This window comes from Calonectris borealis, chromosome 28 (assembly GCF_964195595.1).
Source record: "Calonectris borealis chromosome 28, bCalBor7.hap1.2, whole genome shotgun sequence".
Classification (NCBI taxonomy): domain Eukaryota; kingdom Metazoa; phylum Chordata; class Aves; order Procellariiformes; family Procellariidae; genus Calonectris; species Calonectris borealis.
In genome coordinates this window covers 5,817,398-5,843,079 of record NC_134339.1, presented here as the reverse complement: position 1 = coordinate 5,843,079, position 25,682 = coordinate 5,817,398, and the positions used below count along the sequence as shown (strand labels likewise).

At 35.8% G+C, this 25,682-nt stretch overlaps 1 protein-coding gene across 11 annotated transcripts in view; it reads right to left on the bottom strand.

The window, feature by feature from the left end:
* EPS15L1 (epidermal growth factor receptor pathway substrate 15 like 1) overlaps nucleotides 1–25,682 on the bottom strand; it is a 240,686-nt gene that overhangs the window by 209,327 nt on the left and 5,677 nt on the right. For 4 of the 11 annotated variants that reach the window (XR_012677563.1, XR_012677564.1, XM_075175497.1 and 1 more), the window contains exons 4-22: nucleotides 25,306–25,353; nucleotides 24,509–24,604; nucleotides 23,821–23,883; nucleotides 22,741–22,866; nucleotides 21,124–21,183; nucleotides 20,550–20,786; nucleotides 19,750–19,907; nucleotides 19,115–19,271; nucleotides 16,648–16,733; nucleotides 16,176–16,248; nucleotides 15,681–15,848; nucleotides 14,625–14,822; nucleotides 14,186–14,350; nucleotides 12,454–12,580; nucleotides 12,282–12,332; nucleotides 11,767–11,903; nucleotides 10,614–10,674; nucleotides 10,180–10,262; nucleotides 8,630–8,762 (exon numbers count right to left, since the gene is read on the bottom strand). Coding sequence is in view for 9 of the 11 variants with exons in the window: in XM_075175497.1 (XP_075031598.1) it covers nucleotides 8,630–8,762; nucleotides 10,180–10,262; nucleotides 10,614–10,674; nucleotides 11,767–11,903; nucleotides 12,282–12,332; nucleotides 12,454–12,580; nucleotides 14,186–14,350; nucleotides 14,625–14,822; nucleotides 15,681–15,848; nucleotides 16,176–16,248; nucleotides 16,648–16,733; nucleotides 19,115–19,271; nucleotides 19,750–19,907; nucleotides 20,550–20,786; nucleotides 21,124–21,183; nucleotides 22,741–22,866; nucleotides 23,821–23,883; nucleotides 24,509–24,604; nucleotides 25,306–25,353 (2,227 nt within the window). In the remaining 2 variants the exon portion in view is untranslated. Of the gene's footprint in view, nucleotides 1–6,788; nucleotides 8,259–8,629; nucleotides 8,763–10,179; nucleotides 10,263–10,613; nucleotides 10,675–11,766; nucleotides 11,904–12,281; nucleotides 12,333–12,453; nucleotides 12,581–14,185; nucleotides 14,351–14,624; nucleotides 14,823–15,680; nucleotides 15,849–16,175; nucleotides 16,249–16,647; nucleotides 16,734–19,114; nucleotides 19,272–19,749; nucleotides 19,908–20,549; nucleotides 20,787–21,123; nucleotides 21,184–22,740; nucleotides 22,886–23,820; nucleotides 23,884–24,508; nucleotides 24,605–25,305; nucleotides 25,354–25,682 lie in introns of those variants that run through there. The other 7 variants (XM_075175494.1, XM_075175498.1, XM_075175496.1 and 4 more) reach the window with 6 other exon arrangements.

Genomic DNA, 25,682 nt, shown 5'->3' with positions numbered 1-25,682 from the left:
TTGAAGACTGGATTATGCATGCTCACAGGCCAACAGGGCACAGTTGAGATGACACGACTTTAAACTTTCACTAACAAGTAGTCCTTTCCAGGAAATTTTCTAAAGTGAAAAATATGCTTTAAGAAGTCAGAGTTGTGCTATATAGGGTAAGTAGTGATAGTGTGAGTTAAGTCCATATCTGCAATTATATTTGAACATATAATACCAAATACCAGGGTTCCTACCTCTCACGTCTTTTATATGCCAGAGGAAGTGTTACTCTAGAAAACTTCGGAGACTGCGCAGTACATAAGGTGCCTCCCAGCACATCCTTCTCTTGGCACTTTACCAAATTTATGTATCATTCCTAACTTATTCAGCATGTTTTTCACCACGCTGTTAAATTATCCAGCTCTTCCACTGATGCAGAATAAAACTTTCATAAACTGTGAACTTTAGGAACGTATAGAAAAACTATTACTGGTTTTCAAAATGTGCTTGAAGGTTAGTTAAATTAAAACCAATTTTCTACAGAATACTCAAAAGTATTTGTCCTCAACACGGGCTATTTCTGCACTGTATTTCAAACTTAACTGTTTGGCGATAAAGCTCTTTGCACAAAATCACAATATATATTTTTAGTAACAGAAGAATTTTTCCTATGCAAAAAATCCTTGAAACTGTTTTTGCTTAATATTTGCAAAATTCGCACCTTGAGCTAGCCTGTAACGCTGAAAACCTTAGCTTAAGAGAAGTATTCTGAAAACTACAAACTACTTGAAAGGTGAGGTTGGAGAAATCGTTATACATTCAGCCTAACAATCTGTTCTGAAACAGATTCTGAACAACCTCTTTCAACAATCGGTACTGAACTATCTTTACTGTGAGAGATCAGCATAAACAACAGAATCAAAGCGTGAATGGAATTTTTAGTTTGTGGCTGGGCAGGTGCTCCACCCATGAGTCATTTATCCTACACAACAAGGGATGCCTGTTTTCTAATGCAACTGTCAGGTCTTCTAGAAGGCATGAAAAATAAAAAAAGTTTTCCTGTCAGTCACAAACTTTGAGGCTGAATTTTTCACTCTTGGCTGCAGATGAGGAAAAAAATAAAGGTAAACAGGCACTGTGCTACTTGTGAATAACCCTGGGTGCTCAAGAAGCTCTACGGAAACAGGTGTGTGGTACCACTCAGAAATAAACATAGCGCTCCTGAGATCAAGCAACGAATAAAGAACAGAACTCTATACTCTCCTCCAGACCAAATGATTGATCCCCACAACTTGAATAAGCCCATGCAAATAAATGCAAGGGAATTATTTTACATTGTTTTCTGATTGCTTAATATAATTCTCTCTTTTGTTCACAACTCCTGATTACATCTATTATACCTCACATGGCTTCTTTCTTCTTAAAATTATCTCACTAAATACACAGAGCAAATTTCTACGCAAATTCGTATCCTGGGGACATTGTAGATGGTGCAGGTCAAAAGAATGGCCACAAAAACGTGATGTGTTTAAACACTACATATTCATAAGACATCATTTTCTTTCAAGAAAGGAAATCTGTAAATGCACACAACAAAACATTCAGGCTTTGGTTTGCATGTTTTTTTAAGCAAGATGTTGAACAAAATGTGAAATCTTAATTTTCATCTAATCGAGACATTGAAGACCAAGCACAGGCAAACACACACTTCTAAAAAACATTTGTATGTCCAACTCAAAAAGTAGCAAAGATCTATGCTCTTTTTTCCTCACTGAAAACTATCAATATGAGGTCAATGTGAACTGACAGTGCTCTTGTACTGCTTTACAGATGAAAAATAAGTCTAAAATGATAAAAACAGTCAAACCATAAAATGCCTTAAATTTAGAGAAGTGACACATACGAAAAAGAACTATATTTATCATTGACATAAAGGAGGAGGAAGCACCAAATACAAAGGAAGACAGCAGCAGAACAGGGCTGTACAAACATCGCCTTTCCGTGAGCTGCTTGCACTGCCCTTCTGATTCGTGCAAGCACAGTGGTGGCTGACAGCATTAAGCATCTGACTACGCACAGTAGTAGTAAGAGACATCTAAAATGGTTCAACGGGTGCAAAAGACATCCCACAGAGTGAATCTAGCTCAAAAACTCCTAGTTAGACAATCCTGGTCCAGGTAAGCCTGGAGTATGTGTGCATACCCCACCTGGGTATCCACTCACTATTTTCTTTCAGTGTACATTCTTAAATTATGAGCACTTTAGTGGGCAAATCTATCTTAAATTTACCTTCCAAGGTCCGTGCACCACATGAATAGAATAGAAAGCTGCTCTGTCAGTTGGCTGTTAATTCTTCTTGCATTTCCAGCTTCTTTGGGGCTGACAAGAATTTTCTCCCGCAACCACACTCGTGAAGAAAGGGCAAAGGATCCTCACCCAAAACCAGGGAATTATTATTTCTGCAGATGATGGTTTACAACATGCATCACAGCTAAAAGAGTTTTCAGATTAGTGCAATAAAATACTAAGATCCTGAAGATCTTAATACATCTTTGATAGATCTCAAAGCCCTGACGCCTTTTCATTCTTTTTAAGCTATCAACCGGTTCAGATATCATTTCTCTTTATCTGCCAACTGGCAAGATGAAAAAAGTAGGACTTGATCAGTCAGATTTTGCTTAAGTTGGTAGGGGCCTTTTCTGACTTCATTGGTGGGACAGTACAATATATCTAGCAGTTTTGCAATTTGTGATTTGGTAAAACCCTAACACCTTGGCTGGTTAAATTTATTATCAATAACGTCATTACTATTATTTAGTAATAATTTCTAGACACTCATATTAAATACTGTGCAAACCTTTGTGCTCGCACTGAGGTCTTCTGGGGCTCCACACAAGCCAGGCACCTCTGAGGGATTAGAATCATATTTCCTAACTCAAGCGCAGGCTGGTTAGTCCCCTATTCTGTCTTTTCAAGACTTTTTCCAATATTTTGACATTTCAAAACCACTACCAGTCATAAAAACAATGTGAGAATGGAATTGAAGTCCTAACTCAAAGACAGAGGTGTTAACCACTAACCTCTGAAATGCCAGTTTATAAATTCAGTTGCCATCATACATCAGAGCTACAAACAATAAATGGATGAAAAACAAAGCCAAAGTTCTTTGACAAACTCACTGTGTGCAGTCTGGAATAATAATTTCCCAATATAATTTATTTTAATACCTGTATTTCAAATAGCAGCTAAATAAATCCACTAATTTCTTTCTTAACACACGGGATGAATTCAACATGTAGTCCTTTGAATTCCAAATTACATGACATTTTTCTGCTATTTATGTACTGGCATCCCAAAAAAACCCTGAATTTTTAAAAGTACATTAGCACTGAAGACATTCACTATTAATACAATACCCACCCACCTGTATATTAACGACTAATATACAACATATTTAATATAAATTATAACATTTACACAGGCTAAAAAAACCTAGCATGATAAAAATAATTGATTTTATTAAATAATCATTGCAAGAAGAAAGCACACCGAAATTGGAAAGTATGTTTTCTTCCTGCGTTTTTAGGACTTTTATATTCTTTCAAGGTTAAAAAGGTCAAAACCACTATAAGCAAGCAATAAAAATTTAGAAGAGGTTGAAGGTTACACACTGGTTAGTGGTGAAGGTTCTTCCACTAATATCACTGGTTAACAGTACTGTTATAACCGCAATGTGGAATGCATGGTGCTGCATTTAAAGGAAGTGGTAAGGGTGGGGCAAAAGCAGTAGGTCCCACGATCAAAGCACTAGAGCATTGAATTTTACTTATAACCCAATCACTGACACCCACACAGCAACTTCCTGTACTTTAAAAAAAAAGAAAAAAAGAAAAAAAAAAAATCTGTTTCTCTCTTTTTGTAATCAACAACTTTTACCTAGAAACTAGTTAGCGGTGAACTCGGTCTGATTTCAATCTGCAGCTCATGGCAGAAAACATAATTGTTAATCTGTGAGAACGTACAAAAAACATTTTAACTGACAGGTTTCAGTGTATCAGCTCTTACAGACTTTTTTATTCTTAATTACACAAAAGTCCTATAAAACCCAAGAACTAGTGTAAGAAATATAAAGCGACCAGAAGTTCAGTAGTGCTAAACACTACAGGTAATCCTCTATGACAGAAAATAAAATGTACTTACAAATCTACAAAACTTAGCTATGTTTTAGGACAGCTTGAGAAAATAATTTGCACTGGAATTTAGATCCCTGTCTCAGGGCACCTTTGCTTAAGTATGTCAATATACACTACTATTATTTTTGTTAATATAAGTAATTAATATTGTCTTGTTTTCCATTTATCATAGCCCATTATGCAAAGTACAGGCCTGTTTATATCTGGATAATTTTTTGGTGCTTTTTGAGCATTATTCAAGATACAGCATCAATAAATATAGAAAACCTTCAACTTCTCTCTGAAGAAAACTTCAAGTTCTCCAGTACCACTTGGTGAATATCAAATTACTTCAGTCAAGTCTCAGGGGAGCTGTACGAAACCTAATGTCCATTAGGAACTTCATGGACTATGAAGACATTCCTGAAGAGAAAGAACATGCACATACTCCCTTGGGGATTTTTATTAGAACAGTCTAGTCAGAAGAGCTAAAGAGCTTCTTAGCTGATCTTCCTCAACCTAAAAAGAGAATCTTAAACCAGGTAAGAGACAGAGATACTGATTTTTCAAATCTTTGCATGTAACAGATATGTTGGAGCTTTGATGTACATTGGTATCCAGGCTTGCTGCTTCTGAAACACCTTCTCCTTGTCATTCTCTATTTTTATTCACTGATTTATTAGCCTTCCTCCAATTCTTTTTAAAGATTCTGCACTCTACCTTTAAATAGTTAGCTTGAAAAAACACAATAGAGCATTTAATCAGAAAAACAAACATACAAAATTTCTCTTGGACCAAGCAAGGATCAGTTTAAGACTTTGTAACATCTAAAAGATCTTGAAAGACTTTGGTTCAAAAAGGAGTGAGAAAAAAGGAAAATGATTTATGAAGAACAGAACAAGCATAAGCCTAAGATTCAGCTTAAGATGCAACTTTAAGGAAATAATCTCATGATTATCATTCTGTCTCTTAACCTTAGTTTTTGAGAAGGGAAAGATATGGATCTCAAGAGTGTCTAATCCATGCCACACAGTAAGCGTTTGCCTATCCTTGCCAGATAATAACAGTTCACAGACAGCTGTGAACTGAAATATCTAATAGTCAACAGATCACAGCTGCTTCTCAATGTCCAAGCTTTGAAAAAAAACAAACACAAACTAAAACCAAACAAACGAACCAAACCAACCAACCAATCTTCATTTTACAAGCAGCCAGCAAACAGGTCAGGATTTCTAAGGCCAGACAATGATTACCCACTCCCATCCTGCTACTGACAAAGCTGGCAGTAGCAGAAACATTCCCTTAAGCATGGTATGAAGACTGTCTCCAGGGCCTTTATATGACAGCAGCAAATTTGAACTACATATTCCTTTTACAGGTTTTTCCAGGTACATCTGAAGCCTTTTGATCTGACCTTCACTAAATGGTAAACAGGCTACGTCTGAAGTGTTTCCCTGGCCCTGTGTTCAGTTCCAAAGGTTTGCTCTGCCTTTGTCTTCGTGAAGAAACGAGACCTGATGCACAACTCCTCATTCATCCGGACAAAACATAGACACGTGGGCAAGAGGGGAACTGTGGCACACTTTAGCCACACCTTGATCGTCCAGGACACCCTGCAATACCTCAATGGATTGATCAGAAAATGCTTGCATGTCACATAACTCCTAAAAAACTTTGCATATAGAAAAGCACTGAATCAGGAACAATCCCTGGCAGATTTTGCTAGTTTCCCCTATCAACAACTACTTGGAAAATCAGAGAGCTTTCAATGCTCTGCAAAAATATTTAATAGTATTTTCTACTTGACTGTAGAGTGTTGAAGACAAGTAAAGTTTTATATTAGATCTTCATTGCACCTGCATAACAAAATGCAAGCAAACCATGTAAGTGCTTTTCCATATTAAAAATCCCCCCCAACAGAAAGAACAGTTTTACTAAAAAAAGTACAAACTGGGAACAGAAAGGCAAACTGCAGATTTGTCTGGTAATAACTAGCATTTATTCATCCTTCAGCAAGATCTTTATCACCTACTTGTTTTTTAATTAAATAGACCAATGAGAAAAGTAAGAAACAACGGAAGTTTCTTGTCTGTTGTTTGTTTTCTGAGCAGCGTTCCCATTTCTAACACACACTTATACGCCTGTATCTCTTGCTAGCATCACAGTGTATTACTATATAATTTCTCATGCTTTAAGTAACCACTGAAGATTGCCTTAGTTGTGGAAGGAAGGGAGGAGTATAACTGCATAAGCACATGAGGCTCATTTGCTTTAAAAAAAACCCTGCTTTGTTTCCTCCTTAGTCTATTTTATCATAACAACATTTGCTTTTGGTAGAGCAGCGGAACCTTACAAATATTGTGTCTCCCAAGAAGAGGGGAAGGTGCACATTTAAACAAATTTTTTAAAAGACTGATTAAAGGCTGAGTGCACACGTTTAAATTCAAAACAAATTATTAAAGCTACATGTTCTCCAAAATTCCTCAATATGTACAAAAGAGGGAATGAAGAGACATAAACCCAAAAAAAAACCCATATAGGTGAGTCAATCCTATGGCATGTATTTCTCATCTTTGCTGCTACTATTACACTATTTGCTAGGAATAATAATGTTTCGAACAAGAAATAGAAAAAAACCACATGAAAGAGATAATATAGGTATATTTAGTATTTGTTTGACTCATTCAACTTTATATAGGCCCTTTAAACACTAAATTATTTTATGGAGACATTTCTTAAAAAGAAAAAGATGACCACTTACATACTTTCCTTGAAAACCAAATAAAGAAAGAAAAGTAACATCTTTCACAATGGCAAATAAGATTACCTTCAGCTTTTATATTTCTGCTTTTATTCATTTGTGTCCTATCAGTCGATATTTGTCAAAGGCTCTCTAGTACCTCAATAGTAGAAAATATTTACACAAAGCAAGTACGGAACAGACTTCAAGAACCTTTCCACAATCCTAGAGCATTTCCTGACAAATTTTCATCAATACTCATCTACACAGAACCTCACCGTTTGATTTCATGGTTTTAGTGTGCATGCCCATCTCTTGAGCAATAAAATCATAGTAATAGGAACAAACTACTACTACATAAGAATAGGAACAAACTAATGCTGCTGCAATGGCCTGCTTGTAAGTCTACTGTATTAAATAACATTTTCCAAACCCTGGATCAATCTATAGGATAGTTAATGGCATCTTCAGGATACCCCGGTAATAGAAAGCGCTTTTCACGTTATCCAAGGAGCTAGTTCTAGCATAACTGGTTTGCAAAACCAGCCAGATCAACAATACCTGTGATAAACAGGATGGGTGCAGGGTGCATGCTTTGCTCCAAAATGCAACAGCAGAAAGGTAGACAATCCACATATTTAGACAGGGAGACATCAATAATGGATCTGTTTTCTTTGTATTATGCTTCCTAACACTGTCAATGGATACATGAGAATACTAGACGTTGACCCACATGTTTGGTGCAAAATTATGTGCCTATTCATAAGCAGAATCCAGCTTTTTTTTTTTTTTGAGCCAACTAAATGTTCACTGCTTGTATTAACTGACTTACATCACTGTTGTTAAAAGGAGACTTGAAACTAACAGCTCTAAGTGGCTTCAGTTCTTAAAACAGTTTCACTGGTATCTGAATATTTTGAAAATTGACTCTAGGGAGGGCAAACAAGTATAAGTTGAATTTCCATTAAAAGAGATCTTATTTTCAATTCAGGAGATTCATACATTTCTAAGATTAATTTCCATACATAATGGACTTAAAAGCAGGAACAAGCCATATATTCAGAAAGTGTTCTATATTTAATTAATGCAGCAATGCGTGAATCCAAGAATGATCATACCTGGACAGATCAGGACAGGTCTATCTAGCCCTGTATCCTATTCTTGTTAGTATCTAGTGGCAGATGCCTCAGGACGAACATCAAAACAAGGTAAAGATAGAGCCATGCTTCAGACTACCTTGCAGACATTCAGCAACACAGGAGCCAGAGAGAGTACTTTGGCTTTTGGTAGACCCTGTTGCCCATTGGATTTTTCTTCTAAGAATTATCCAGGGTTTTTTTAAGCCCATTTAAACCTTTTTGCATTCACCGTATTCTCTGGCAAAAAAAAAAATTCCTAAATTTAGAGTATTGTATAAAAACAAACCTCTTTGTTTACTTTGAAGATGCCATTTACTAATCTCATTTGTTGCCTACTTGGAAAAGACAGAAGTTTTTTTTTCCCCGTTTTTCCCTGCCACAAGTGATTTTACAGATCTGTCATTACCACTCGCTAATGATCTGTTTTCCGGTCTGAAGAGTTCCAGTCTGGTTTACTGACAATTTCTGCCAATTTACTGATAATCTCATACCCTCCTCCATGGTTGAAATATAAGGTAATGAGATAGAAGACTGTCAACTTGTCCTTGTGTCCAATAATATACAGGAAATTGGGGGAACTGGCTATTAAAAAAAGAAAACCACCTTACCACTGGGTGGCTTGGGTCGTGGAGGGACATTTTTCTTCGGTGGTAACGCTGGTGTGTCTGATTTGCTTTTGAAAGGGTCATCTGAGAATCCCATGCCTCCAAAAGAGGAGGCGAAGGGGTCTGAAGCTACTGACTACATGAGAAAAAAGAAAAGAAAAAGAATGTAAGCACATTGTTGAATATCTGTTGTTTCATGAAAGCTACAAGTTAACTCAAGTAAAAGCATTAACTTCAAAAAATGAGGACAGATTTACAGAATTATGTCAGTGGTGTAAGAGGCTAATGCCCACTGACAGAGGTGCTAGGATTTCATTAACATTCAAAAGTACTTATGCTCTTAATCATTTAAGTACTTCTAGAACTTTTAGTCCTAGCAAAAAGCTGACGAGAAAAATAAAAGGAAGTAAAACTCTACTTTTTACTATTTGGCAATGAACGGTCATACTACAGTCTGGCCTTCTCTCTGATAAACAGAACCGTGACAGAAACTGGAAAAACATGGTAGATTGCAGAATGGATAGCTTTTTTGCAAGCTTTTCTTAAGTTACGCACAGCTATTTGTCTTTTTTATAAAAGCTCAGGGAAAATTCCAAAACCATATTTTGTTTCCTATATTCAGCTGGGTCTTGTGAAGGGCTCTCCTATTGACTAAAAAAGGCACAAAAAAATTACGCCACACAGGGAAATTTATCATCCTGAAATGAAGAATGTAGGCAAAGCTAAAAGCTCGCAGTCAGACCTTTGCTAAAACTTCTAACTCAAACGAAACACATCAACATTTGTAAAGACTGCTGCCACCTAGTGGAGAGCTGAAACCCTCACCAAAAACACTATGAAAAGTTAGAAAAAAAAACCAAGAAGATTAATTAGTCAAAGTGATACGATAATCTATTTTCTAGTTAACATTTACTCTACAATGTTCAAGCGTTATTGTAGAACTAAGTGTAAAAAGTTGGGCCACTGATATCAATTCCAAACTCCATCTCAGAAAGCTAACAGCAGACTGTGACTGATCCAGACGAGGAGGTACGGACCTAGTTCTATTTGAAATACCCGATATACTCAGTTTATACCAAGAAACCAAGGAAACAGCAATTCTGTTAAGAGCTATGAAATGCCAGCACACCATGTTTTCCACCTTCCTCTGGTTCCCTGTACTGTTGGAGAAGTTTAAGAACAAGTCAGGATACAATGAGAGATGAAGTATCCAAGAAGCAGACTTCAGGACTTAGAGGAAGGTTGGACACTGGAATATATTAATATCTGCAACAACTACCTTTTCTTACAAGTAAAAACTAGAAGTTATTTCATTTGCTCCTCTGGTATTTGAAAATGTTTATGAAAAGTTGATTTATCCCTGCTGAATCTACCAGTCTTGGTAAGACTTTGCCATACCTGAGACGGAAAATGCTTTGCTAAGGTGAGGTTGATTGGAAAAAAATTAACAGAAGTGGATTGTCAGCTGAAAAGTTACAATCATATCACACCCTTAAAAAAAAGTATCTGTACATAAATTTTTAAAGGACAGTTGCTTTCCTTGTAACCTTTACCTTTGACATGTGACTGAAGTCTGCAAATCCCTCACCACTACTGAAAGTACCACTTCCAAATGGATCCAGTGTTCCAAATGGATCTGAAACACATACAGGAGAAAAAAAAGTTATTTAAAATAATACGTAAGAGTTATAAAGAATGCTTAGCACCAATGAAGTACAAAACTTTTGACTTGGTATGAGATGTTAAAAGAGAGTTCCATGAAACAATAGGTTTTCTACCACTTGTCTGGAGGACCGGGGGCGGGGGGGAAAGGTGAAGTATATAGAGTACATGAAGACTTAATCTTCATAATCCGTAATAGGACCGCAATGATATTTGCTAACAGTTCACAAGACACTTTCTTTATTCTCAACTTTTGCATTTGATTCTTCTTTCATAAAGAGACACTTCCTTATTCATCTTCATGAGAAAATTTTTACCTTCTTACCTGGACCTTTTGAAGAGATACTGGAAGATGTGAAAGGATCACTGCTTTCAAAAGGGTCAGGCTAAATAAGAACAGATATACATAATTATTGTTCTGCGTACTGTGCACTTGTCTTTTTATGCATATCAAAATCTCTTGCTTTAAGACAAACTATTTCCAATTTCAGATCAGTCTGTTCAGTGGACATATAGTAGGATAAAATCGACTGATTATATGAAATTTGCATTATTAGTGCATTTGGCTATTGATAGATATTGGATATTGATATGGCATTGAACAAAACACCAAGTACCTACAAATGAAACACATTCAAGTGAAAAGTGCATCACACTGAAATACGAGCAATATTAGTTACCACGGCAAAATAAGAAATTACACCCAGAAGTGTTCAGTCTTTAAGCAACAAAGACTGAATTTCAGGTCAGGCATTTACATTATTATCAATTCAGAGAGTCTGTATATCGCTTCTTTTTAAAGAGATGGTGTTTACAGTTGCTCTTCAGTTTGAAAAGTCTGCTGTTATCTAAGTACAAACCTATATTGCAAGACAAACTAACCTCCCACTGACTGATACTGGAATACTGGTTCTAACACTCGGGTGGCAACTGTCAATGAATGCCATAAAGATGAGAGAAAGGATTAATTAAAAAACAACAAAAAATCCATACCCTCCCCCAAAACAACCACACACATACACGTAAGGACAGCTTAAGAACTGTGACTATACATTTGACAAACATGTTCTGTGCAGTCCTTCCACTGTGTTGGCTCTGTTGTCTGTTGGTGGCTCAGTAATCCTTTAGCCAGATCAGTTCCTCAATCCGATTCACTATGTGACTGCACAAATAGAAACATCGATGGAAGGGAGGTAATGGTGTGAATGAGTGGGTGCTGGTGGGTTGAAATTCTCAACAGAGAAAAAAAAATCCACCTAACTGCATCTTCATGGTGAATATACATCATTACCATGGAACTGGAAAGAACAAACTGCTGATTGCCTTAACAATCCATACTTAATTTTAAGACAAAAATTAATCATATTTCATCAGTTAGGAGAAAAGTATTTAGTGATATTTGGTTCCTTTCAGCTTGCAAACAATAAGCTTGTCAATAGTAAAGAAATCTATTACGTGTAGATTTAGAAATTACTGACCTTTGAGGGTAAAGTGGGGGGTTTTGTGAATGGATCTGAGGTAAATGGGTCACTCTTCACCTGTTTCTTGAAGAAATCCTCAGGGGCAGAACTACGAAATGGGTCACTTTCCTTAAACGGATCACCTCCAAATGGATCTAGAAGGAGTATTAGGTAAATAGAATGTAGCACCTAGTGTGTCCATAATGAACCATTCTATATTTGACCTCATACTTTCTGATGTAATTTTTCTTATAAAAACAGACAATGATTTGGTAAATCTGATAAACTTTCAGATACCTCTCTAAACAGGGTATTTACTGAGTTGAACAAGTACATGATTATATTAAGGTTATGGACTTAGTGAAGAGTTACACGCATGTTATTAACATATTGATCCTGAATGCACACTCTGCCAGGTTTCTAAGTTCCCACATGCAAACCAAAAATCTGAAGCCAGGGAAACCTTGGAAATCTTTGTGTTTGACTACAAATTGTTTATATCACATCTGTCCTGTCATCAAAAGGGCTATTACCTGCTGGAGCAGGTGGTTGCTCTGCAAAAGGATCATGCTGGAATGGGTCACCTACACAAAATAGAAAAATCATTTGTTTTATCCACTATTTAGCAAGATGATAAAAGTTTGTGAAAATATCATTTACTCAACAATTGGTCTTCAAGGTCTCGGTAAGCCATTGGTCACTTACTGCCTTTGAAAGGGTCTGCTCCCTTAAATGGATCAGATTTGAAAGGATCTTCTGACTGGAATGGATCTGTATGCAATTCTTGTGTGTTATTGGTAAACATCAAGGCTTTATTCTTAAATGGATCATCCTAAAAATTAAGAGGAGAAACATTACAGCAACTTATCATGATTAAAATGCTCAGTTAGCCATTTCACAGAAATTCCATGGTGTCTTGGTTCCTGTTTAATGATCTTAAAAATGACTTCCTAAAGAACTTTCTGACTAAGTGGCTTCTAAGCAGAAGTATTACACAGTAGAAAGAAATATGTAGCCTGAGGCTACACAGAACATCAAAAGTATACACAGATAACAATAAAAGGTTAAACTGTTTCTCATATAAATATATTCAGTTCTCAAATACTTAAATAACAAAACCAAACAAAAACCCCAACCAACGCACTATCAAAAAATTCTTCTCTCCCAGTTATTTTACAGCTTAGCTTCAAGTAAGACAGTTATTTAAAAGAAAAGGATCCACAAATCATTTGTGGACTACATTACAAGAAATTACTACTGAGTAGTCATGCTCAAGATTGCTTCTTGTGAACTCATTCTTGAGCTTAAAGCTCCAAGTGCTGATTTCATATTACAAAGCATTACACAGCAGGAAGAGTGGCACCCCAACTTTTTGATGGTAGAGAGGTTCATAAGCGGAGGCTGACCTATAGCTTTGCCAAGTTACAAAAAAATCCAGTGTGAACAAGTAGCAAACTAAAGTTACGAAACATCTTCATCGCGTTGGTTTGCATCTCATAACCCTGTCTTTTGTCCGTTTTGTGTCTCTTTGATGAAACCAGTCCTTGCCACAGTAGCCATATGTGCTCTGTACAACAGAGCTCCATTGACAATCAAAGCCATTTGACTCGTAACGTAAAAAATATCTGATAACAACTACCCACCTACACCACCTCCAACACCAGAAAGATTCGGGATTTCTGTCATCCCTTTACAAGATGCAAATGAAGAAGTCTTAATTAATACTTCTCAGAACAAGAGGGAGGGAGGTGGGGAGAGGAGGAAGAGGAAGGAAGAATTAAGAAACAGGAAAGGGACATAATGGTTTAAAAAATTTACTATGAATGTATACTGGAGTTTTCTTCGTAAGTGATTCTTAGGTTTTGCAAATAAGAGAAACATCTGGAAGTTTGCACTGGAAATTAAACACAGTGTTTATGCAAGCCATGCAAGCACAGAAAATAAGTACTAAAGTGTTTTCAGACCACGCCTCTCAACGTATTGTTGTTCTTAATCTACACTTCTCTTCTTTTGAGCATTTTGTTTTTACAGAGAAAGTGTAAAGCAGGGCATACAGGTAGCATGCCTGCTGAACATTTATTAGTACACTATACACGATATATTTTAAATTTACTAAATCCATAGTAAATACAAATCAAGTGTTAATCTTTTCTTTTTGTTTCCATAATTACAGTTTGCTTACATATCCATACTGTTACAGTTACAGAGGCACAAAATCCTAGCACAAGATCTAACCCAAAGCTTAAAAATCAGTTTTTCCACCAGCATTAAAATCTTTGCCCTGCCTTGCACTGGAGATTGCTACCTTGCAGGGATCATGGTATTTGCTAACATATCAAAAGTCAACTAAACAAACATCTTAACTATTTCAGATTAGGTGCAAGTCACAAACCTGATTATTGTAAAATACACTAAACAGCAGTAATTTTTTTTTTACCATAGCTCCATAATTGCTTCTTTCCGTCTGCCCAAGGCCTTCACTTATGTCTGCTAAATTCGTCAGACTACCACCGTGAACCCCATTGAGAGCTTCATTATATTCTTCTATACTCTTATTGACTTCTTGATGACTCTCTTGAAGTTGAGAAAGTTTACTTCTTGCCTAAGCAGTGAAAAATGCTTTAGTATGTTACACATTCAATAACAGTCATTCTCGCATTCTCGCAACATCGTTGCCAGCCAGTTGCATTTTCCCCCCACCAGAGTTGAACTTTTCCTGACTCAAACTGGGAATTAACCTACTAAGCACCAGTCAAAAAGGCTTATTTCATGAACCAGTATTTTTTTTTCCTTCTGAAAAATAATCTTTCTAGGTGATGTTCAACTCTTAGCCTTTCAAGAAGCAAAAAAGAAGTTGTATAAACTACAGTGAATACCTGGTTTATTTCTTCCTGTGTTGATTTTAAAGATTTGATTATTGTTTCAAGCTGCACTTTTCCAGCCTGGATACTCTGCTCTAGCTGAGTCTCTTCTTGCTGGAGGCGATTCAGCTCTGCTTTTGCTCTATTAAGGTCATCTTCCTGTAATTTTAAATCTGATTCCTGAGATTGAATCTGCATTTTTAGTGATGAAATCTGAAACAAAATGTTACAAAAATCAGAGTGAAATTTGAAATAAATGTAACTTAATAAATAATGAATTTATAATAAATAATAGAAAGTTGTAAAGCAACCTACCAACTGCTAAGGAAGATAACAAGAACTTAATATGAAGAACTGCATGCTTCTTATTATGTTATACAAAATCCTTGATAAAAGCACATAGGACATTCAATAAAACCAAGAAATATTAATATTCTAAATAACAGAAATACCACACTAATTATAAAGATAATGAAAAGGTGTTTCTTAGATGGTTACGTTGTAGTTTTCAGAACTTGGCTCCTTTTCCATTCAAAGATTTATCAAGTATTATAAAGTTGATTTTTAATTCTGATAAGAGTTAAAATTACACAGTTGCGTATGACTCTCCTTATACACTTTCTTACATGACCTTTTACACTAAATTTCTACATTAAGATAACATGCTAGCTACATTGGCAATTGTATCCCCCTGAAAACCCACTTTTAACTCAGGGTACTGACGAGATTCACAGTGATCAAAATATGCGCCACTGCCCATGGACTGTCTCATGGGTCAGGAATAATGCTTCTCAACTACCCTATTGGGTTGAATAAATGTTTCATATATTCACAGAACAGTAACAGTTTATGCAGAAAGGAAGCCCTGGAGATCACCTGGTTCAACCCCCCATTTATGACCATTACGAAAGTTATTTATGTTAGCAAAATCCTTTCTTGGACCTCTGTATTTGTGTGGAAATTGTTATTTATGGTAAAAATGAATAAACAAAGCAAGCTTATTCACTAAATAAATAGAATTTTCTTCAACAAAAGACACAATACTCTTGAGCGTGTCCAGAATTAACGTACACTCACCACCTGTGTTTCTTCCTGGCATTTCTGCCTTACATCATTCAGCATATCTTTCAGTTTGGCTTTCTGCTGATCCATTTCATCCAGGCGGTCTTGGGCATCTTGTTTCTGAGCCTCTAGCTCTTGCAAGTTACTTGTCTCCCTATCTAAATCATTTTGCAGCTCCTGAGGAAAATTCCACAGTTTATAACTTACATTTAGCTGTTGTCTTATAGGAATTATCAACTACAGACAAACAGGCTAGCAAACTCCAAAAGATTTTCGGTGTCACATAGGCTATTCCCTGCATGCATACGTTTTGTTTCTGCAGGAACTTGTATGAGGCATTAGGAAACAAATCAGTGCCCACAAGATGGAAAGAGACTGTGACACAGAGCACATGTAATACTTGCCCAGAAGCAACATAAGGAAAGATAAAAGAAAGAATGCTTAATTCCTCGTATATTATTTTAGATTAAAATGAAAACTAATAACGATAAACAGAGTTTTTACCTGAACTTCATTGGTTTTCTGTCTGATTGATTCTTCCTTTTCCCTAATATCCTGCTCTAGCGAATATTTTTCTCTGTAAGATAAACAAGCACATGTATTCATGATTAGTTAAATAATACAACATACATGTGGGCATGCAAAAATCAGTTAAATATTATTCTGGAAACACCACGCAGCCAAAAATGCCAACCCATATTCTGATATATTCTTTAAAGGAGTAAAGGTGTACACATACCAATTATTCTTTGAAAAATACTCTGTTCCATAATCAATCTGTTGAAGTCACCTGGTAGAATCCAGGCTGGCTTTACATAATTGGCTAACCGTAGGGTATCAGTGGGAGATTTGCCACCAGCTTCAGTGACAAATAATGATAAATAAAAAAAGAAAACAAAAGTAATGGCCACATCAGTACTATATACTTCATTGGTTCTCCTACTCCAAGATTTTGTTGATAGTCCACAACAATTACCTCTGCAGCTGTGCAATTTCTTGACTAATATCATCCAGTTCCTTCACCCCTGTAAATTCTCCTGATCCAACGGAACTTGAACTATCCTGTTAAGAATGAAATAGTCTATTAAAATGCCAAGTCACAATAGAAGATCTTTCTTTACAAAGGCTGAGGACAAAGGTGGGACACAATCCTTATTATATGCATTTGTAAAATTCTATGGGAGACATCAAATTATTATGCAACAACCACTGAGCATGCACACAATTCTCCCTGCAAGACAGAATTTTCTCTATGCCCATTTAACAGATGGGATAGTCAAAATACACATTATTTAAAGCACATGCACAATGTCAACAAATAAACTGCAGGCAACAGTAGAATTGAAATTCAACAACTAAAAACCCAGCTCTGCTACAGTCAATAGCAAAGCTTCCAGGGAACTTAATGAAATCAGATTGTAATTTCAGTGTTCTTGAGCCCTACCACAAATTAATGCCAATTTCTGCAATTATAACCGACTTCCTGCAGTGCAGGTCATTTCTACAGCCATTCACGTGTAGATCAAGGCAGATGCAGAGGGTATCCCTTGCTTTTTAGGCAAGAAAATTGTCATTAGAAGTTCTTAAGAAAGGATCTCAGCATTTGTACAAAATTTGTCATTATTATAAAAAGGATTGCTAGATCTTTGAAAAAAATCACTGCAACTGAGCAAAAACTGCAACACTGTACTCACTGCTAGTATGACAAATCAGGAGACCTACCATTTTTAAATAGCATTTTAAAAAGAAGTATAGTTTGCTTACTTTGCTTAGTTCGAGATTGCTGTGATAACCACAAAAAGTCTGGCTTTATTCAATATAAAAAACCCCCAACAACCCAACCAACAAACCACAAACAGATAGCATAGTACAATGTGACATTTTTTGTAGAAACAGTAGGTGAATATCCAGTTTAAATAAGTTAATTAAGTTCTCATTTTTGGATGAGTATTTCTTGTGTTAATATGCCATTAAGTAATCATAAATAACAACAACAATCCAGACTAATTCTTTAACCTAGCAAATCAAAAGCTTCTAAAATCACTTTTATATTTTCAGACTAGATACAGATTTGCTGAGAGACCTGTACTGTATGCTGTTCAGGATCATAATAAGGTGTTACCCAATTTGATTATGGAATAAGTTAAAATAAGGTGCTGCATTGTTTAGGATTACACAGCTCATTGTTGCACATGAACTGAAAACTGATCTGCTATGTTCACAGTAACACACAGTTTATTTCATGTTATATTCAGCTAAAACCACAGTAGATGAAAAAAAGATCCAATGAACTGAAAATGATGGGAAGCTTAAAGCTCTCGCACCAATGTATATTTATTGCCCACAGCTTCAGAGAACTAGTACATGAGTAACTTTAACGTTGCCTGAGTTGCCTGCCAAAGAACTTCGACAGGCCAATGCATCTCAAATTGTTGAAGGAAGCAATATCACCGGGTCAACAGCCAATACTGGTAACTTCACACTACTGTAACATTATCATCATGCCAAGAGCAAGTGTCACAGAACACAAGAGCAAAGAGACAGGAGAAGGTGTAGAAATAAAAACTTTTAAAAAGTTACAAGTAGCGTACGTAAATAAATTTGCATTCTTTTGGACGTCACAATTACTCACACGACGCATTTCTGTTAGTGCTGAGATCTCAGTTCCTACAGGGGTCAAGTAACCTGACAGAGTCTATAGAAAAAGGATATAGGAAAAACCTTAAAAGGACCAGAGCAACAGCAACAAGTAAAATATATTTAGGGGCTCAAAAGCCTTCTGGTTAGGGAAAGTAAAAAAAGTAAAGGAAACTACTATATAATTTATAGAAAAGATGAATGTATTGATATGACAGAAGTATTTATTAATTTAAGTTTCAGAAATACACTAACACGCTACTGAGGAAAGGAACAAAGCAGGGTTCAGTAAAGATTAGATGCTCCAGTAAAACGGTATTAACAGTGATGGATATAGGACTACGGACTGTCATGCTACAAGGGATGAATCAACCACCAATTCCGAGAAACTAGGAAGTCATCACTCTTCATTTAGCCATTAAAAAAATTTTACATTTTCATGGGAGGAATCTGGTACTGATCAGAGTCGAGGACAGGCTATTAAGCCAGCTTTTAACAATTCCCTGAAGTTTAAAAAAAAAAAAGCCTTCTCTATGACAAAGGAGTATTTTTCATGCTAGGCTTTTCTCAGCATTATTATTCCTTCATTTATGGAATATGCTACTGCATTCTTCTTTACTTACTGTCTTGTGTTGTTAAAAATCTATATTTTCAGATGTTAAAGAATTTTGTAAGAGGAGATAAAAAAAAATTGGCAATTCTTTACCATAATATTACCAAAAAAAAAGTTACAAAAGTAATACTCAAAGCCCATTACTTTCAAAGCACATAAGCTCAGTATTATCTACAAATAATCAACGACTTACCTGTATGGGAGTGTTCCTCTCTGTGGGAGGGATCATATCTGGGGACAACACTTGTGGAGGATCAATCCCTTTACTGACCTTCTGTTGAATGAGATACATTGCTAGTGCAAACTGATCTTTGCTTAGCTTCCCCATCTGTCTTGTGTCTGCCAAAGCCCTGGTAAAAAATAGATTATACTTATAAACAAGAAAAGCTTATTTCTCCTCTACCAAGAAGCCTGAAATACACATATACATGTAATTTTCTTTTGATTCAGTCTCATCAGAGCTTGCTTACTCTAGTGAAAGAGTTCCATAAACAGAGCAGTATTTTATTAGACATATTTAACTGAATAGAACAGCATTACTCTGAGAAAATATTTAGAGCGCTAGAGCTTCAAAGAACAATCACAATTCACAGACTGACCTATACTCCCCTCCCAGAAAAGCAAAGTGAGTATTTATTTCTCCCTTGTTTTTCCATATAGCTTACATATTGTAGTATGGCAACAGGACAAGTAAAAGAGGTTGGGTTTTTTTGTTGGGTGTTTTTTTTGTTTTTTGGTTTTTTTAGGGTTACGATCACAATTCTGGCTGGATAATCAGACTTCCCAGATCAGCAAATTACAAAAATACAGCTACTAGGGAATTCTTACCATATATGTGCTAGGAGATTCTGAGACAGACCTGAATGCATAAAAATGTCCTTTACTTCTTGGCCACTCACAAACCCATCCATGTCGGTGTCTGTTTTTAAGAAAATTTCATCATATCGCACTTTTTCAGATGTTGGTACTACCCAATTCACAGATGGCTGTAAAACAAAGTTTTATATTTCAAAAGAAGATAAACAGTCTTTATCAACACACTGAGTATACACGACATTATTCAGTCGGATGTGCTGAACGTCTTGCACAATCAAATCTGATTGGTAAATAGGTATTTCCCCTTTTCTCATGAATGTTTTAGCTTAATACTTTTAATCTGAATTATAAATACTGATAAACAGCTATTCATCAGTTGAAAAACTTTCACTCTTTGGAAATACAGACCCAACTAGGCATACTAAGTCCTCAGGCTAATAAGACAGGAGCTTTAGAAGGTAGATTAATGATTTCTTTAGTACTAAAGCAGATATATGAATAAAACCTTTCTATGGTTTCACTTTCTAGGGAAAGTGAAAATTCCCCGTAAGATTTCCTACCTCATGGTCACTCTGACTAAAATTCACCTGCTCTTCTTCCGTTCTTCCAAGTCTTACCATTCTAATTTCATTCCCTCCATCCAAATCACCCACCAACAAACACGTTTTCAGAAAAGTGCTCACGTGATGCAGAAATCAAAAAGCAGTTTTATTTTTTCCCTGCAGTTTACCGATACAAAGAAAAAAAAGGGAAGGAAGGAAGGGGGAGAAGGAAGGAAGGAAGGAAGGGGGAGAAAACCCAAAGATTTGTACCTGTGCTTGTTTGAGGCTGTGCTTGGGAGACAAACTCCCTGTGCTGTTCAGACTGTTGACACTACCATGAGATGGGGTAGAACGGAGGCTATCTTTTGGTGGAGGACTTGCAGGGAGAACAGGAACTGCACCAGGAAAGACAGGTGTCTTCTTTCTTTTAGAAGGTGGTATGAGAGAAGGGGGTAACAGTGAAGGAACTGGCTCTTTCTCAAGAGCTCTATAAACCAAATGCATTGCCTGCAAAGGCAAAAAGGTCAGATAACGTTAACAATTAGAAGAAAAAGCAACAAGATTTTCCAGTATCAGTCATTTACATATTAGTAAAACAAAGACAGTAAGATAAGAGATGTAAACCAGAGCAGATAATTTTGAATGTAATTCCAAAAAGTTTAATCTTGATGACACAAGCAAGACTCAGTAGATGGATTTGAGAAAGATCATTTAATAGCTCCATGTGAACAATTTAGATCAGAACAGTCAACTCTAGCAGAGAAAGCTGCAAAGCTCTTGAGAAAAAACTGCATGATTTGCTCTAGCAGACACACTGTGAATTGAGAATTTAAAAGCAACCTACCACAGCAAATTCATCCTTGTCCAGGTGACCATCTTTATCAATATCACTGAGATCCCAGACCTACAACAATTATGATAAAAACAATGATTTAGAGAACAAGTTACATTTTGTGCTTTTGATGTTAATCATCATCATATTAAGCATGCTCTCTAAAGACTCCTAATAGATTTTTGTGAAGATCGCATTAGTTATGTTAGACCTAGCAAAACAGTCTCTCATGAAACAGACTGGATTAGAGTTTTCTGGCAACATGAATCAACACTGGCTCTAACAAATTCTGGATGCAACACAGGCAAGTTTGTCATCTTTCTATGTTGCAATTAAGGAGTCATCAAGCTGACTAAAAGCATCCAGAGGCGGCTTTCAGAATTGTCCAGAGGCTGTGGGCTAGCAGATTGTCCAAATTTGTCTTAGAAGAAAGTTAAAATATTTTAGAAAAGTCAATACATTTCTAAATTGCATTATTCCTAAATTTCTAGTTTTCATTTTTAGTCAAAAAAATATGTCCACCCCCCAGAATCTTCTACAGGAAAGAATTTAAGGATCTATTAACTTTAGTTCATTATTAGGTCAAGTACAGTCAATGAAACTTGCAGGAGATTTAGAAGGATAAAAAACTTTGTGTACTCTAATACTCAGCCATCAGCTAACACTGTTTAATCATCAATATAACTTGGAGACGGTACAGTAGAGTGGACAGAATGCTAATACTGAGGCTCAATCGTCTGAACTCTACTTTATTACTGCTTTATATCTGCTTTATCACTGGACCCCTGTACAAATTCAAGCTAGTTGATTTATCTCCTTTGCCCATTTCCTCAGTCCCCTATCTTGTCCACAAAGCTTCCTGCATTTCTATCATAACAGTAACAAGATAAAATATAAAGCCTTTCAAGACCGAGTATGTCACAATATTCAAGTAGAGAGTTAAAACAAGTCATACTTAGATTTTTGTAGATAATATAGAGGCAGTTCTTCCTGAAGAGATGAAAGTATATAACGCAGATACAGCTTTTAAATAGAATGTATTCACTCTCAGTCATATCAATATGCAAAACATTAAAGAATACATATTTTAAATGGAAGCAGAAAAATACTTTAAGGTTTGCTTCTCTTGCAAATATGCAGTGGATGCACTAAACTCAGATCTCAGAAGTATTTATAAATATACATGAAAAAATACTTGACAATTTGACAGCTACAATAAAGTAGGATGTTTTAAAGTGTTCTCTTGTACAAACAGTGGATAGATTTAATGGTATGTCTAATAACTTGTATTTGGAAAAATGACAAAACAGTGGAATATAATGTTATAAAAGCTATTATGGCTTAAGAGAGCTTTTTCTCGTTTTTAAACAACCAAAATCAAAATTTCCAGCTCTTAAAATAAATACAGACGTAACGAAGCCAATCTACTCTAGGGCCCAAATTACTACTACCATTCTTATTCTAAGTGCAGGACTTCAGAGCCTACTTAATGTTCTTGCTATATAGCATGCACTTGATGTAAAATCTCAGCCAAAATTTTATCTATGTTGATAAGTTACATTTAAATATTTAACACTGCAACTACGAGAAGCTAAATAGAGAATAGCTAAATCTAAACAGCGTACTTACCCTTCCTAGGATATCAAGAGGTAGCTTTGAATTCATCAGTACTGGTTTTACTTTGTCTCCTGAAAGTAAACCATTTACTGGCAAAAGGCTTTCAAAAATACCATCAAACTTTGCTTTTTCTTCCACCTAGTTGGTAAGAAATAGCCTGAATAAGTAAAAAAGTGTGCCTGTGTGAGTGTTGAAAATGAGATCTTGCAAGAAATTAAGACTGGTCAGTAATGTATTCATTCTAAATTTCCAAGCTTTCTTGCAGGTGCCACCATGCTGTATTTAAATGTAAACCCCATGGAGCTAGATTTAGGAGCTTAATTTCAAAGCTAAGGTTATGATAGCTAAGAGATTTTAACATGCAGCATACGAGATGTGTTTCTGTAGTGTTCTAAAAGGACAGGGCATTCTGATTAAAACACTGCTGACCAGATTTTAAACAAACTTTGACAAACTCTGTAGAACTAAAAACTATTCTTCCCAAATCATTTGCTTCCCACCTTAAAGTACAACATGCAAGTACAAAAAAAAAAAAAACAAACAAAAAAAAACCAGCATTAGAAGTTATTTTATTAAATTTCTACCTTTTGGAAAATGTTTGCATTTGAAAATTAACTAAATACAAATATTCCTATGTATGTATCAAAAGTTACTTTTTTCAAATGATATATATTGTGTGTATCACTGAATACTAATTAGAACATATGAACTCAAGCTTTAAATTAATACTTCAGGATGGATTTGGTGAAATGCTTTGCTGTTCTCAGTGGGGTTCCTTTATACAAACACTAAAGTGCCTACTATTAGGATTCTGGAAGAAATCCAGGCAGAAGATTAAAATTCATTGTGTCTTAAAAACATCACACCAGGGGTTGTCAAAGGCTTGTTTAATTTATTATTTATTTATTACTTATTTCAAATATAAAACTACAGCTCAATATTCTTTATTGTGCACAAGTCTGTCATCAGAAAGGGAGGACTTTTGAAATGGGAAATATATTTGATGCAAAATTTCTCTTACTGGGAAAATTACAGACAAGGAAAATATTTACTTTTAAAGAATGGATGGAATGTGTTGTCTTTTACACTTACCCTAACAGCCCAGTGAGTCTCTGTTGAAGGTGGTGTGATCAGCAAAGGACTGCTAGTGTCATGCTAAAATTAAAGAATCTTTTATTTATATATATATTAAAAAATACACACACACACTTCCGTCTCTAATCCTTACTAATTGCTTTAAGAGATGGTTATAGACATGAAGCTTAACTACACTGAAAAATAGAAAAAAGGCTGCACATGGACCCAAATGAAAAAACAAGTCATACTGGTTTATACTATTACAGTACTTCAGTAAGGACCTTCGGTGCATTAGGTACCCAAACACAGAACTAAGACAAGCTAAAGAAGGTTCCACAGCAGCTACTACAGGCAAAGCTGCAGTCGTGCCCTTTACTACACTCCTGTTGACCTAGCCCAAAAATAATCTTTTTTTTTTCCTTTTCTTTTTTTATAACTTTAGAGTTTAGCCACATCAGCTTCCTGAACAAGCTGACCGCAGTTATACATGCATCAGTTTTGCAGTCGAGGATGGGGCTGGCACATATTGCTCAGGCAGACGGGACTATGGCAGCTATGACTGCAGTTGTCTTAAGGAACAGTTTGACAGCAGTCTGAAGTCTCAGAACCATGACATTTATGAAACAGAAGATTATTGCAGCGTTCCAACTGAAGCGTTAGTTCACATACGATACATACATACATTTAGGTATATATTACTTACAAATTTAGGAGGTGGCACAGTCAAGTTCAGACTGCTCAGGTTAACATCATGGCCATTCTGTGCACAGGCTACAAGGCGCAACGCGACATAGAAACCCTACAAACAATAGTGTTTTCTATTAAAAGAAGCAACCAGTCTAAATCAGTCTCCAATAACTCATTTATGATTTTTACTAACACTGTACATATACAACTGAGAAAAGTATGGAAAAAACAGACATCTAGACCCATTCAGTTAACTGCATAGTGACAACTATCCCACTGCTTTTAAAGATGATTCAGGAAAAACTTTGCAATAACATGGAACAAAGAGCAGAAAACTTCAAAGCTAGTTTTTAAGAAGGCCTCTCCCATAATTAAATAAGTGTCAATTAATTTTTCTTAAAAATTAATAACGTTTAAAAAAAAATTTCTCCGTATCTACAAGTAAGTTGGTGTTTTATATTCTAAGCCATTTTTAGAAATGCTAGTTATATTTTTTCATGCAGGAAAGACTTCTAAAATAAATCTTAAAATCATAGTTTGTATTTGTGAAAAACTCAATGACTATGTATCTATATATCACACACACTGATTATTTACAAAACAAAAGAGGGACCGAAAATTAGATCCAAACTTCTCCAGAAGCCTCACTGAGTAATATACTTGGATGTGAGCAGTGCTAGGGAAAAAACCTCACGTTGTAAAGGAAAACTTAAAAAAAAGCTAAGGATAACTACTATGGATATCAGGGTTTTCTTGAAACAAGGCTAATCTGTGGAAGGTAACGTAAGAGCTCCACAGGCACATTTCATTTACCTGTTTATCCAAGTATCCTTTACCCTCCGGGTCAGCCAAATCCCATATCTGTTGAGATACAAAATAAAAGCCATTGTGATTTTAAAATAAAACTTAACTCAGCTCAACAGTTCATATTGTATGCTTTTTTGAACTGTTCATTGGAGCTTTCAAGTTATAACATACAATGTTATTTAATTCTCAAGTTAACAACAAAAATGTTACACGAAAGACAATTTTCCCTTTTAGATTCTTATGAAACTCAGAACAATACCTTGGCGCTATTACCAATCTGTGGTTAACCTAATGTTCAAAGGATCTGATTTGCATTCCCCCAAATTCCTTTTTGCAAACCCCTTCTGCTCAATGTTAGCTGCACTTAAGCAAGTGTAATTTCT